The following is a 15561-nucleotide window of genomic DNA, read 5'->3' as shown; positions in this document are numbered from 1 at the left end:
CCAAACCTCGAACACACCATATTACAGAATCACAATTCTGACAGCTTGTCATTCGAGCGTGCCATAAATCAACCATTTTCTAACGATTAATATAAATATTATTAATTAACAAAAAGATTTTTCCATTTTGAATTTTTAAAATTTGCCATCAAATTCGTAATCAGCGACCTAAAAATGCAATATAACATTTTTCAGTGAATTTGTCATTTTCCTTTCACCTAAAAATTAACAATTTATTTTTTAGAAATTTCAATTTGAATTTACAAGAAAAAAATAAAAGTTATTTCGATGCTAACATATGTCATGTGTGTTATGAATTCGTCAAACTGACTTTGCTACAAAAAGTTTTTGAAAGTGTTTGTACATATGTAGAATGTAGTGCATTGAACGTCACATTCAGTTGCTTTATTATGAAAGCTCTTAAGCTATTCATATATTTCACATTTTGCAAAACTTTAATATATAATAATTAATTTTCTCTATACCAATAAAACACCAATATTTTCAACCCACTATTCTAGAAAACGAAATTGTGTCGGATTTGTCGAAATTGTGGGATGCGAGTACCTAATCGTTCCCCAGTGAATGATCGACATTTCGAAATTTTATTCTGCATGTAAAATCGGTTTGTATAGATTGTGTCAGTAAAGAATTGACATTTTTAAATTTGATTTTAAATGCATTTAAATGTTTTTATAGTTTGTCCAGAATTAGTCAATATATTAACAGTTAATGGAGATCCATCTGTCATGGTAAAAAATCCTTTTTCTATTTTCTTGAAACATTCAATATCTTTTTGAAAGAACAAACCTCGAATGATTTTTTGTTTTCATTAATACAGTTGAATTCTTACATACAAAGTTTAATACGCAATTTTTACTATTAATTTCAATTAAAAAAGCGTTCTTTACGATTCCGCTAAACTAATCTAACTTGAGTTTCGGTTTTAATTTTTTTTTTAAACTACTTGGAAAAGTTGATCAAGTGCGCAACAATTCAATATGAGTCTTAATTAAAAGAAAATTTTATGAGATTACTTTCGTCTTTCTTAAACTTTTCTTTAGTGACATCGTTGATTTATTTGTAAAATAGAACGACTTAGAGAAACTTTAAAGCGTAGTAGTTCATATAGAAGCGGGCAGTATGGTAGTTTGCGTAGGAATGACATGAACTCAAGTAAAAAAAAAGGAGGGTAGAACACGCTACGAACCAGAAAGTCACTTACAGACGAAGCCTTGAAGTTGCTTTTTGACCCTCAGAGTCACGATCCCTAGAGGTAAGTCTTGTTTGACTTTGAATAAGAAAAACATAAAGTCAGTTACATGTGCTTATCCAATATCGATTGCAGAGACCTACTGGTAACATTACCTTTTTACATCAAGTACGGTTAAAAATATTTCGAAAATTTTTAAAAGAAATTGAATAAAAAATACGAAATTATTAAAATCAGATGCTTTTTAATTATTATTAATCAACAGGTGGAATTTTAGAAAATTTTAAAAATTGTATATTTACCTAATAAAAAATTGTCTCTTAAAAATTTATAGCACAATAGTTCACCAAATAGCACATCTTCTTTAAATGACTGTAGGAAAACATCAAGTCGTTAGTCCTGTAGCTGGATTCAGTCCGATTGTTCTGGCAGTCGTTATGGTTAATGCGTTAGACACCGTCGTAATATGAATTCATTGCTTAGTGAAAATGCTGGGCATTCATTCGTGTAAACATTGTTTGCCACGCTAGCTAACATGAAATTCAATCTTCCAAACCTTGACAGTACTTGAATCTTTAGGTCTCCCTGCGAGAAAGAGAGTTGTAACGAGACAAAGAAATTTAATGAACTCCATAAAACTCTTGACAAGCATTATATATTTCAAAAGATGTACAAGTTTATTTTCGGGATTAACAACATACGTACTTTGAATATAAAATATTGATATTAAAACTTTACGTTTCTATTTGTGTTTAGACAAAAATTTGATAATACTGACAAAAATCAAATACCAAAATAATATTTTCGGATAAGTGTTATTATGGCGTCAAACGTAAAATAACCATTTTCTTTTTTCGTTAGTTAGAAATATGATTATGATTTATATAAAAGAAGAAAAATATCATTCCTAATAACAAGAAGAATTTAGGTTTCACTTTATCTCCAACACTCCTACCATGCATCCATTTGCCTATTATTTCTTTAAAATTCGAAAGATAAATTTTATAAATTTCTTTACGTAAAATCATTCTTAGATTCTCAAAAGATCTGTGTAACTGTTTAAAGTCATCCATCTTGAATAAACGAGAAACAAAGTAAAATATTTTAATTTTTCTTAACAAACTACTTTTCTTAATCTCGTTCTCGATTTTACTGTCCATTTTTCCAAAAGCTTCAATTATTTTATAAACATCAAATTCATTTTTAATAGAGTTAGTCTGCAATTTTTGAAAATAAAATATTTTTTTTATTTTCTTTATTGTATTATTATTTGGAGTCATATTTGAATGTTTCCAATCAGACAGTATACTAATGAATAAATTTAATAAAGATTCCAGTATGTTAGTAAATTCTGAAATTGATGTCAATTTGTTTTTAACTTGGAACATGCAAACATGGGACTTTGTTGAAACAGATGGAGCAATATTCTGAAGAACGCTTCTATTTACGCTATCACTGTTACTAATGGCAGGAAAAATTTTAATGCCGATGTAAGAAGAATCAATTCTATTACTTTCTGCTTTTCTGAATAATGCAATATGGCTACTATTTTTTATGATGTAATCAAGAAAATTGTTTAAATTAGCAGAAGATACACTTTTAATTACAATAGCTTTTTTATTTAATAAGTGTTTTATCATTTCAATGTCAACTTCAGTTTCATCGATTTCACTAGGCACTTTTGTGAAAACTACTGATATGCTTGAAAAGAACATTGCGAACTTATCTCCAAAAAAATTTTCAAAATGACGTAAAAGTTTAAAGAATGGTAGAGTAATGTCCCGTTCAATGTCACCAAAATCAATAACTAAAACAAATTTTAAAGATTTAACTTTTCTCATTAATAGGTAGAGATGAAAAGAATTAGTGATATCTTGCACTGGTCCTCTATTATCATCAAATCCAGGAGCATCAAAAATACTGAAACCACTCAATTTATTCGATGTCCATTTTGTGGGAATTGTAGTTTTTGACGTTGGTCCTTGGCCAATTTCCGGTCCTATTGATTCATTATTAGCTTTAATTATTTTATATTCAGCATATTTCAAATTTTTTATGCCCTTCAATTCATTGCCAATTAAGTAATTAATTAATGTACTTTTTCCTGATCTTGTAGCACCTAAGCACATTATTGCATCTTGGTTTGAACCTATCCTCGTTGTATGATCTTCCGCTGCAATGAAAGCATTTTCTAGTTCTTTTAATTCACTATCAGATAAGTAACAATTTTCACCATAGGTCCATGAAATTAGTAAGAAGAAGATTCCAATTCTTGTCATAATTGATGACTGATATTAGAGAACGATTAAATAATATAGTTTTGATATTAATTTCTGTTGTTATTGATACACCTAAAGATAACACAATAATAAATAACATCTATTTGTCCAAAAAGGATCAAGCTTTGAAATGCTATAGTCACACTCTCTGAATAAATCCAATTGAAAACTCAATAGAACTGTTAGAGGCAAATACAAGTACTTCTTATTTGAAAACGGTTTAACACCCAGGTAAAAATGATTAAAATAACTTTCGTTCAGAAATCCGTCCATATTCGTACAGAATTCCTATGAAATTCGTATGCAATTACTAGTGAAATTCGTGTGGCGTTTTGAAACATTTTTCCGCACGAATATTCGTGCGAATAGTCCCTGGATTTTTTTAAAATGGATTTGCAAAATAAATTTCCATGCGGAAATCCGTATGGAAATTCGCACAGAAATTCTTTTGCCCATTTCTTCAAAAATTTTCGGTTAAATTTCCTTACGAATTTCATATAAAATGCAAGCGAATTACGAACGGATTTATTTTGAAAATTCTTATAAAATTCTGCTCGGAAATTCATATGGAATTCCTCACGAAATGTCAACTAAAAATTTCTTTAAAAATTTTCGGCAGAATTTCAATACGAAATTCGTATGAAATTCGAGCAAATTACGAATGAATTTCGTTTGGAAAATTTTTAGACAATTTCTGATCGGAAATTCGTATGGGATTCCGCAGGAAATGTCAGCTAAAAATTCCTTCAAAAATTTTTAGCTGACAATTCGTGCGAAGTTCCATACGAATTTCCGAGCAGAATTTTCTAAAAATTTTCCAAAAGAAATCCGTTCGTAATTCGCTCGAATTTCATAAAAATTTTTGAAGGAATTTTTAGCTGAAATTTCATGCGAAATTCTATACGAATTTCCTAAAATTTTTCTAAAAGAATTCCGTCCGTAATTCGCTCGAATTCCATATGAATTTCGTATAGAAATCTCGCCGAAAATTTTTGAAGAAATTTTAGTTGACATTTAGTGCGGAATTCCATACGAATTTCCGAGCAGAATTGTATAAAAATTTTCCAAAATAAATCCGTTCGAATTTCCATACGGATTTCCGAACGGAAAATTTTTTGAAAATCTATTTAAAAAAATCCGGGTATTATTCGCACGAATATTCGTGCGAAAAAACGTTTCAAAACGTCACACGAATTTCACTAGTAATTTCATACGAATTCGATAGGAGTTCTGTACGAATCTGGCCAGATTTTTGAACAAAATTTGTACGAATCATTTTTACCTGGGATAGCAAAAAAGTTTATGATTATTGAATTTAAGTCGAATTGTCGAATTGAAAATTCAGAATGTATTGGTATATTAAACTTTGAAAAAGTAAATACGTATGGTGTAGGTGTTCAACTTTTTTGTGTGTTTAATAGAAGAGAACTGTTAAACAAACATGAATCTTTGATATTTTTATGTAAGCGAATACAACGTGGCAGAAAAACTGCGTGGCATTTGCAAATGTTCAACTATCAAACATTTATAATATCTCTATTATTTTATATATAGTCAACTAATACTAAAGCTATAGGTGCATCGTGTAAGATTAGAAGATAAATTTTGTATCACAGTGAAATACATATTCTTTATTACTATGCTATCGTTAGAACTATAACGTTTTTTTTACAAAATTTATATTTTTTACAAATATAATTTTAATGCTTAAACTTGTTTGTTAAAACTGAATTTCAATTAGATCATAAATTAATTTTAAATTCAATAAAACACATTTCTTTTAAAACTCTGGCTCACAAGAAATAGGCCAGCCATCACGTGAATAAAGAAAAACTTTGCTTAATATAGGATCTTTCCTAATTTGACGTCTCAAATCATCCTCTCTAATAATATAAGTAGATTCTCTTTTACCAAAAAATTAAAATAATCTGTGGATTTATCAACTGCTGAAGTAATCAATGTTATGGTAACCTGGAGTGTCCATCCACTGCTCCGTTATCATCACCTTCAAAATAAATGAAAGTATAATCAAAAGAAGCCAAAAATGTTGCTCACCGTTGAAGTCGACCTGCAGCCATCTTTGGAATACCAATTTATCAACGAACGAAGCTAACAAAGGCTTATGGTCCGAACATAGTATGAACTTGTTCCCCACTAAAAATTGATAAAATTTGGCTTAAATGAGGTACAAATATACCATAATAATTGATCATGCCAAGAAGAAGACTTTATCAATAATTCTTTCAAAATACCAACTGCTGTCTTAGGACCAAAAGGTACTTTTTTACCTTATACAATCCTTAATGAGTACCGTACTCCAAGCAAATAATCTAGAAATCTCTTCTGTAACTTCCAATTGGTTAAATGCCTTAGCTAAATCCAGTTTTGTGAATTTTATTCCTCCGCTTAATTTAGCGAATAATTCGTCGATTCTTGAACTAGGAAATTTGTCATCTTCCAAGAATTTATTTATTGCTTCCTCATAAAGGGAGCTTTGTATTAGCAAAATTTTGGATTGTCATTTTTTGACATATTTATAAATTTTTTTTTATTATGCCTAATACTTTAGTACTTTATATATGCACAGGAATTCCCTGTATAAATGTTCTAAATAAATAAAAAAAAATTTCGACGTATTTTGACCTCCGAAGTCCAAAAAACGGATTTTAAAAATTTGTCCCGATGTGTGTGTGTGTGTACTAACATTACATTTGCCTCAATATCTCAGAACGAGAAAGAGCTAAAGGCCTCAATTTGTTTTTAAATTGTAGGTCTCCCCGGGGGACATAAAATGAGAGTATTTTTAGCCCGATTCAAGAAGTTTAACTATTTTTTTTGCATTTTTCATTTAGTAAAAAAACGTTTTTTGGACATAACTTTAAAAAATGTTAGGACACTTATAAATCTTTTTCTTTAGTTTTGTAGAGTTTTTTCACACGCATCTTTTGAGCCCTAATTGAACATTTTTCGTCCATATTAACCGGAGATATTAAACTTTTAAAAATCAAAAATTTTGGAAAATAAGACTTTTTTAAAAATTTTGTTAAAAAATGTAGAAGTTTAGTTCTGTTTTGTATTTAATTATGTAGAGTTTTTTCAGACGCATCTTTTGAGCCCCAATTGAACATTTTTCGTCCATACCATATTAACCGGAGATATTAAACTTTTAAAAATCTAAAATTTTGAAAAATAAGACTTTTATAAAATTTTTTTTAAATTATGTAAAAGTAACTTCAAAAAATTATTACCAACTTGAAGAGCATTAAAAAACGCTTCAATTGACCTATTTTTGAACCTGATTCGGGCAGAAATTATGAAATTATTGGTATTTGAAAAATCAAAAATTGTGAAAAATATATGATCCTAAAGTTCTGAACGTTCAAATGAACGAAATTTATTTATTTTCTTCTTTAATTTAAATATTTATTACAATAATTTTGTGTCGAAATAAAATAAATTCATTATAAAGTTTCTAAGTGTAAAATTTAAGTTTTTAATTTCGTTTTTCGTTCATTTGAACGTTCAAAACTTGTGGATCATGAAAATATCATTTTTTCAACATTCTTGTTTATTAATTTATGTGTAATTATTAAACTATTATTACCATCTTATAGAATATATAAAAACACATTTTTTAGACCAAGATTTAATGATTTTTAACCCTTTTATAAAAAGTAATTCTTATATTTTAATTATTATTATTTCTATGAGGAAGCAAAGTGTTCATGAAATGAACACCAAAATTATAAAAATGTACAACTTGGCAGCGGTTTTGTCACTTTATAGTCAGCACAATTACTTAAACTTCCAGCCTTTTGAAGTTAACAATCTCTTCGAATCAATTTCTCACTTAAGCTTCTCAAATTTCATGTATTAACAGCACAACTGTCCTAATACAAAAACCTGATTTTTCTGAAAAATATTTTCGATATCAATTAATAATTTCAAAATTAGCAAAGAACTCAGAAAAAATGGTAGCATGGTGGGACCTTTCTATTGCCGATAGACTGCTCTGACCACTGAATAAAGTCATACAACATAGAAAACTATGTGAATTCCCACGAGGAAGCACATACAGGGAACCATATAGAATCTCACGTAGTATCCTATTCGTTTTCTTTAATTATTATATAGAATACTTTAATTAAGGTATATTAAATTATAACACAGATTCATAAACAAATAAAATTTATTATATTAGAACTCAGGAATTTAAAAGTGACATTTTCTTTTTTCGTTAGCTAGAAATAAGATTACGATTTATATAAAAGGAGAAACAAACAATCATTTCTAATAACAAGATGAAATTAGATTTCACTTTACTCTCTAACACCATTTTGGAAATGTTTTTCCCAATATAAACTTGAAATATAAATATCAATTTTATTAACTTCCGCAATGAATAACATCCTTAGATTTTTAAAACATTTGTGCAACTGTTTAATGTCATTCAATTTCAATAAACGAGAAACAAAGTAAAATATTTTAATTTTTGGTAACAAATTAATTTCCTCAATTTTATTCTTCATTTTACTATCAATTTTTTTAATAGCTTCAATTATCTTGTAAACGTCAGCTTCATATTCTATAGAATTATGCAACAAGTTTCCAATAAATGATGTGTATCTTTTTTCTATAGTATTTGGAGTCATATTTGAATGTTTCCAATCAGACAGTATACTAATGAATAAATTTAATAAAGATTCCAGTATGTTAGTAAATTCTGAAATTGATGTCAATTTGTTTTTAACTTGGAACATGCAAACAAGGGACTTTGTTGAAACAGATGGAGCAATATTCTGAAGAACGCTTCTATTTACGCTTTCACTGTTACTAATGGCAGGAAAAATTTTAATGCCGATGTAAGAAGAATCAATTCTATTACCTTCTGCTTTTCTGAATAATGCAATATGGCTACTATTTTTTATGATGTAATCAAGAAAATTGTTTAAATTAGCAGAAGATACACTTTTAATTACAATAGCTTTTTTATTTAATAAGTGTTTTATCATTTCAATGTCAACTTCAGTTTCATCGATTTCACTAGGCACTTTTGTGAAAACTACTGATATGCTTGAAAAGAACATTGCGAACTTATCTCCAAAAAAATTTTCAAAATGACGTAAAAGTTTAAAGAATGGTAGAGTAATGTCCCGTTCAATGTCTCCAAAATCAATAACTAAAACAAATTTTAAAGATTTAACCTTTCTCATTAATAGGTAGAGATGAAAAGAATTAGTGATATCTTGCACTGGTCCTCTATTATCATCAAATCCAGGAGCATCAAAAATACTGAAACCACTCAATTTATTCGATGTCCATTTTGTGGGAATTGTAGTTTTTGACGTTGGTCCTTGGCCAATTTCCGGTCCTATTGATTCATTATTAGCTTTAATTATTTTATATTCAGCATGTTTCGAATTTTGTATGCCCTTCAATTCATTGCCAATTAAGTAATTAATTAATGTACTTTTTCCTGATCTTGTAGCACCTAAGCACATTATTGCATCTTGGTTTGAACCTATCCTCGTTGTATGATCTTCCGCTGCAATGAAAGCATTTTCTAGTTCTTTTAATTCACTATCAGATAAGTAACAATTTTCACCATAGGTCCATAAAATTAGTAAGAAGAAGATTCCAATTCTTGTCATAGTTGATGAATGATATTAGTTTTTGAAGTGAACGATTAACTAATTTAGTTGATATTAATTCCTGTTGTTATTGATGTAACCTAAAGATAACAAAATAAACGATATAATTTTAATAGTTTCGCATGTATTTATAAGTAAATGGGAATATATCTTTTATTTTAAATCCTTCCTATCTCTAATTTTATTTATGTAAGAATAATATCAATAACAGCTCCCATAGAGCTAAGCATACAAACGTCCCATACCAAATTTTTATAATCTTTCAATCAAGTTTCTAATCTTGTCCGAAAACTTTGCTAACGACTTCCGAATTTCAATTAAATTACTTTTATGGAAATACTACAGCAACTATCAATTTTATAAACGTAACAATAAATCGCCACACCATAAGGTTTTTTATTAATCGCAAAGAGAAATGTGGTCCACGTACCTGAACTATGAGATTAAAGAAAACGCGTTACACACAATATTTTCTATTACTTTTTCAATACACTTATCATTCGTCATTCTCTTATTATGACATTACAATAAAATCCCTTACATGGTTTGATTAGAAAATGGTTTTCAAAATTTTCAACTAATTCGGAAACGAAATTTCTTCCTTGATCGGTAAGATCACTTTTGGATGAACCAAATCTATACATGTATTGTTCTAATAAACTCTCTAATATGTTTTCACTTGATGCTGATTTTAGTGCAATGTTTGAATTGCCAAAACGTTTTGCAGCTCATGTCGAATATGAAGCAATACAGGTGGGGATAACTGTATTGTCAAATTGGAATATAATGATTAGAATATAATGTTACGATAAACTTTGAAAGAGTAAATACTTACGGTGTTGATGTGCAATTTTTTCTGCGTTGTTTAATAGAAGAGTATAGTTGAACAAACATAAATCTTTAATATTTCTTTGTAACAGAATTCAACGTGGCAGAAAAACTATTTGGTATTTGCAAATGTTTAACAATTAAACATTTAAAAATCACTATTATTTTATATTTAGTCTACCAATACTAAAGCTACAGGTGCATCGCGTAAAGATAAGAAGAGTTTTGTGTGACAGTGAAACACATATTCTCTCTTCCTCTCTCTTATATTAAGTTGTAGAACGACCGAATTTATTATAAAAAAAAACTCAACTCCCAATTTTATTTTATTGGTCAGATGAGGATTATCTTATAAATGGAAATTCAGTTTGATGTCTATATTATATTATTATAAAAAGTAAATGTAACACAAATTTATTAAAAATAAATAACAAAGTATACATATATTATATATTTATTTTATTTATTGTATATATTCTAGCTACAAACGACGATCGAAACATCAAATTAACATAATGTAAGATAAATATTTTTCAGTAAAAGGCTTATGGGTTGTGTTTTTTTTTTAAAAGTAAGAATTCACTTTTCAGGACTAAAAAACAGAAAAGAATTTTTTAAATAAAAAAATTTTTTTAAGAATAAATAAAAGTTAATTAATTAATTAATTAATTAATTAATTTCCTTTTAAAAAAAAGACCGATAACGATAAGCATTTTACTTAAAAATATTGAATTAATAAACGATCACTAACTTCAAGAACATATAATGTAACTTTAATTGAGTTGATAATGCAGATACGTAAACGAATAAAATTTATTACATTGCAACCAAGGCATTTTAAAGTAACATTTTATTTTTTCGTTAGTTAGAAATATCATTACGATTTATATAAAATAAGAAACATAATTATCATTCCTAATAACAAGAAGAAATTAGATTTCACTTTATCTCCAACACTCAAATCATTTCTAATTGGTCTATTCTTACGTAAATTCGCAACTTTTTGAATTCCTTTCTCAATTGCTGTAAGTAAAGAAAATCTTAGATCCTCAAAAGAACTCTGAAACTCTTGCATGTCATTCGACTTCACTAAACGTGAAACAAAGTAAAATATTTTAATTTTTCTTAACAAATTAGATTCCTGAATCTTATTCTTAATCTTATCATTAATTTTTCCAATACTTTCAATTATTTTGTAAACATCAGCTTCATTTTTAATGGAATTATTCAGTAAATTTCTAATCTCATATAATTTATGTATTTCTTTAACATTATTATTACTAGAACCATTTGAATTCATAACTGATTTTTCCCATTTCGAAAGCATATCAATGCATGTTGTTAATAAAGATTTCTGTAGTTTTAAAAATTCCAATATCGATATCCATTTGTTTTTGGCATGGTACAGACAAAGATAAGATTCTATAGAAGCAGTTGGAGTAATATTTTGAAGAACGCTACTATTTACGCTTTTAGTGTTTCTAATAGCAGAAAAAATATTAAAGTCGATGTCAGAAGATTTAATTTTATTACTTTTTGCTTTTCTGAACAATGCAAGATGACTACTATTATTTAATATATAATCAAGAAAATTGTTTACATTAGTGGAAGATAAATTTTCAATTACAACAGCTTTTTCCTTTAATAGGTATTTTATCATTTCAATGTCAACCTTTGCTCCGTCCAATTCATAAGGTACTTTTGAGAAAATAATTGATATGCTTAAAATGAAAAATGCAAACTTATCACGAAAAATGTTTTCAAAATCATACAAAAATTTTAAGAGTGGTCGAATATTGTTGCGTACAATATCATTAAAATCAATAACTAAAACATATTTTAAAGATTTAACCTTTCTCATTAATAGATAAAGATAAAAAGAATTAGTGATGTCTTGCACTGGTCCTCTATTATCATCAAATCCAGGAGCATCATAAATACTGAAACCACTCAATTTATTCGATGTCCATTTTGTGGGAATTGTAGTTTTTGACGTTGGTCCTTGGCCAATTTCCGGTCCTATTGATTCACTATTAGCTTTAATTATTTTATATTCAGCATATTTCGAATTTTTAAAGCCCTTTAATTCATTTCCCATCAAGTAATTAATTAATGTACTCTTCCCTGCTCTTGTAGCACCTACGCAAATTATTGCGTCTTCGTTTGAAACTATCCTTGTTGTATAATCTTCGGCTTCAATGAAAGCATTTTCCAATTCTGTTAATTCACTATCAGATAGGTAACAATTTTCAACATAGGTCCATGAAATTAGTAAGAAGAAGATTCCAATTCTTGTCATAATTAATGAATGATATTAGTTTTCGAAGAGAATGATTAACTAATATAGTTGATATTAATTCCTGTTTTCATTGATACACCTAAAGATGACAAAATAAACGATGTAATATAATTTATCAAAATTTATCAGCTTACCTATGAAAAAAAAAAAACATTGGAATTATATGATTAAAGTTACATAACTTTAAATATTAGTTAAACAAGCAAGTTTTTCAATAAGTGGATAATGTGTATTTAATCAAAAAGTTTATGAAATCAGCTTATGAAAATCATTACTTGGGGGTTTTCGGGGTCGCTGATTTTAGAAAATCTGACATCAGATTTTTAAAACTGAAACTGGCGGATCCAATATGTTTCCAGAAACTTAAAACAGCTTCTTAAATTTTCGACTGCCATATAGGATCCGCCATTTTGTATTTTCAAAAACTGATATCAGATTTAAAATCAGCGACCCTGAAAACACCCGAGTAACAATTTTCAAGCGAAACCGATGAATTAAAAAAAATTTTTGGAAAAGGTCCCCCATATTGGATTCGACATTTTGAATTTTCAAAAATGGACACCGAATTCGTAATCAGCGACCCGAAAAACTATTAAATCATGTTGAGATATAAAGTTTTCTATTCAGGGCAAATTGAACCATTTTGATACCGATTTCTGCAATTTAATTAAACCGTATAGGTAGGAGGGTTAATGGAAAAATAGACTATAAAATGCTATATTTCGAAGATTTATAAAATATTCTGGAGACAGACTTTCCTACAATTTTTGTTATAAAGCGTTAGCTATACGTATAAAGTTTATGTAACAACCTGAGAGCACAAGTTTCTAGTTAGTAGATAAATATATTTAAATAAAGGTGAAAAGCCTAAGGGGTCTGGCTGGACCCAGGTGTCAGAAGGAGAGTTAAGTATAGCGTATTTTCAATTAAAAAAATCATAATTAGAATGTATTAGTATATTAAACTTTAAAAAGTAAATACTTACGGTGTTGCGGTGATCAATTTTTTCGTGTAATTAATAGAAGAGAACAGTTGAACAAACCTAAATCTTTAATATTTCTTTGTAACTGAATTCAACGTGGCAAAAAAACTGTGTGGCATTTGCAAATGTTCGACAATTAAACATTTTACATATCACTATTATTTTATATTTAGTCAACCAATAGTAAAGCTACAGGTGCATCGCGTATATTAAATAGAAGAGAAATTTTGTGTGATAGTGAAATACATATTTTTTATTGTTATGCTATCGTTGGAAGAATAATGGGTTTTTTTCACAAAAGTTACATTTTTTATAAATATAATTGTAATGCTTAAACTTTTTTGTCGAAACTAAAGTTCAATTAGATCATAAATTAATTTTAAATTTATGTCACACTAAGTAACATCTGAAGGAACCCCCTCCCTCTAAATTACGTCACAATTCGTAAACCCCCCTTTAATAAATTTTTCCAAAATGAATCACTGTCAATATCTAATTTTACCGAGGGAGTATTTACTTGTGTATTAGCGTGTACGCTCCTCACGTAATAGTCATTTAATAGTCACGTAATAAAGTGTAATAGAGCATTATTACATCAGTGTAATACCACATGATATAGAGGTAATAATCAATAATACCCTGTAATAGTTCTGTAATACCCTGTAATACTGGATAATACGCGTAATAGCAGAAAAATTTAATGTATTAGAGTGTACACCATTTTAATCAGTAATTACCCCCTCGAATTTTTTTTATAAATAAAGTTACTTATATAATTAGTACATTTTTTAATATTTTAAAAACAAGAAATATATTTGATATTTTTATTTATTACAATTTTCTTATTATAATAAATAGAGTATAAAGTGTGACATAACAAAATAAATGGTCCCCACCCCCCCCCCTTTGTCACAATTAGTCACATTTTCATAAACCACCTCCCCCCTAAAAAGTGTGACGTAATTTATGGACAAAGCCTAATATATTTTTAATTTTATTTAAAAATCTTACATCTTTAAAACAAACTATGTAAAAGTGTTAACAAAATAATATGGATAGCTAATTCCAATTCACATGTTTCTAATTATGACTATTACTTGAATTTTTTTTGTAAAGTTTAGAAAAGTGACCATACAAAAAGATATGTGGAATGGATATTTTATACAAAAAATTTGATAGAAAATTTCCGACTTTTCCCCAAAATGAAGTCTTTTTTTTGCTTATAATTGCATTTTTAATTAAAACTTGTAGGAATTTTTTTATTATTTCTCCTTTTTTCTTGACTACAGCATGCATTGATAACATTAGTTTCTATATAATACATTTTTTTATCATTAAAAAAGTGATCAGGAAAATAATAGATTTAGTTCTTTGATATTTAAGGCTTTTATGGAGCTTTGGATTTTAAGCGATAATGCGGTGGTGGTTTTTTGACATGTTAGAGGGTTTCTTTGTTATAACTTATAAGTTGCTGAATTTGAATTTGGCATCAAATTTTCAAAATTCAAAATGGTGGAATCAAAATGGCGACCACAAGAAATCAAAAATTGATCAGATTCGCTTAAAAAAACACGTGGGTTTTTGAATCACTAGTTCTCCGCCGTATTGGGTACGTCATATTGAATTTTGAAAATTTAACATCAAATTCGAATTCAACGATCCCAAGAACTTTTATTATGGGGACCGTACACCACTTTTGCGTGTTTTTCCAACATTTATTTTTTCATAGTAAAATGTATCGAAACACTGGTCTCTTTTCTCACATATTAACACACATATTGAGGATTAAGAAAAAAATATTTTTTTATTTATTTTGCCCTTCATGGCGACAAAATGGCGGCTCAATTGATTGTCCGGAAAAACTGGTTGACACGATATCTCTGCTTCAAAATGCCGGAAACAAAAAATCCAAAGAATTTCTTAAAATATATGTCAGTGGCTATGGCATGAACCACAAAAAATGAGTTTGAAAAAAATAAGTAAATGACGGCGGTTTAAATTTTATTATCCCTTTTTCACCCCTAAAACGGTAAAAAATGGGGTTAAAAATGGATGTAGAATGTTGGTTGTGGTTTATACCATAGCCACTGACATATTTTAAGAAATTCTTTGGATTTTTTGTTTCAGACATTTTGAAGCAGAGATATCGTGTCAACCGGTTTTTTCCGGACAATCACTTCAGCCGCCATTTTGTCACCATGAAAGGCAGAATAAATAAAAAAATATTTTTTTCTTAATCCTCAATATGTGTTTTAATAGATATGAAAAGAGCCAACTGTTTCGAAACATTTAACTATGAAAAAATTAAT

General features: G+C 28.3%; 4 protein-coding genes across 12 annotated transcripts in view; 1 reads left to right on the top strand and 3 right to left on the bottom strand.

Moving 5' to 3' along the window:
* Positions 1-15561, top strand: part of LOC122498860 (protein vein) — a 238159-nt gene that overhangs the window by 199917 nt on the left and 22681 nt on the right. The gene's annotated exons all lie outside the window — the stretch shown is intronic.
* On the bottom strand, positions 1853-5842 carry LOC122498858. Of its 6 annotated transcripts, XM_043606832.1 has the most exons (3): positions 4775-4976; positions 3312-3671; positions 1853-3212 (listed from the first exon to the last, which is right to left on the bottom strand). In XM_043606832.1, the coding sequence occupies exons 2-3, from the start codon at positions 3490-3492 to the stop codon at positions 2071-2073; spliced, it is 1323 nt and encodes a 440-aa protein (XP_043462767.1). In that variant the 5' UTR covers positions 3493-3671; positions 4775-4976; the 3' UTR covers positions 1853-2070. The 6 variants fall into 6 exon arrangements, with proteins under 6 accessions (XP_043462767.1, XP_043462766.1, XP_043462765.1 ...); XM_043606831.1 differs by lacking the exon at positions 4775-4976 and adding an exon at positions 5464-5842 and having other exon boundaries at positions 1853-3564; XM_043606830.1 differs by having other exon boundaries at positions 1853-3671; positions 4875-4989.
* Positions 7668-10125, bottom strand: LOC122498859. Of its 3 annotated transcripts, none has more exons than XM_043606836.1 (3): positions 9979-10125; positions 8963-9223; positions 7668-8863 (listed from the first exon to the last, which is right to left on the bottom strand). In XM_043606836.1, the coding sequence occupies exons 2-3, from the start codon at positions 9141-9143 to the stop codon at positions 7812-7814; spliced, it is 1233 nt and encodes a 410-aa protein (XP_043462771.1). In that variant the 5' UTR covers positions 9144-9223; positions 9979-10125; the 3' UTR covers positions 7668-7811. The 3 variants fall into 3 exon arrangements, with proteins under 3 accessions (XP_043462771.1, XP_043462770.1, XP_043462769.1); XM_043606835.1 differs by adding an exon at positions 9574-9906 and having other exon boundaries at positions 7668-9223; positions 9979-10111; XM_043606834.1 differs by having other exon boundaries at positions 7668-9223.
* LOC122498857 lies at positions 10414-13410 on the bottom strand. Its single transcript, XM_043606826.1, has 2 exons — positions 13256-13410; positions 10414-12349 (listed from the first exon to the last, which is right to left on the bottom strand). The coding sequence occupies exon 2, from the start codon at positions 12268-12270 to the stop codon at positions 10849-10851; it is 1422 nt and encodes a 473-aa protein (XP_043462761.1). The 5' UTR covers positions 12271-12349; positions 13256-13410; the 3' UTR covers positions 10414-10848.

This window comes from Leptopilina heterotoma, unplaced genomic scaffold (genome assembly GCF_015476425.1).
Source record: "Leptopilina heterotoma isolate Lh14 unplaced genomic scaffold, ASM1547642v1 Lhet_160, whole genome shotgun sequence".
Classification (NCBI taxonomy): Eukaryota; Metazoa; Arthropoda; class Insecta; order Hymenoptera; family Figitidae; genus Leptopilina; species Leptopilina heterotoma.
The sequence above is the reverse complement of the archived record's forward strand: the minus strand, read 5'-3'. Positions and strand labels throughout refer to the sequence as shown.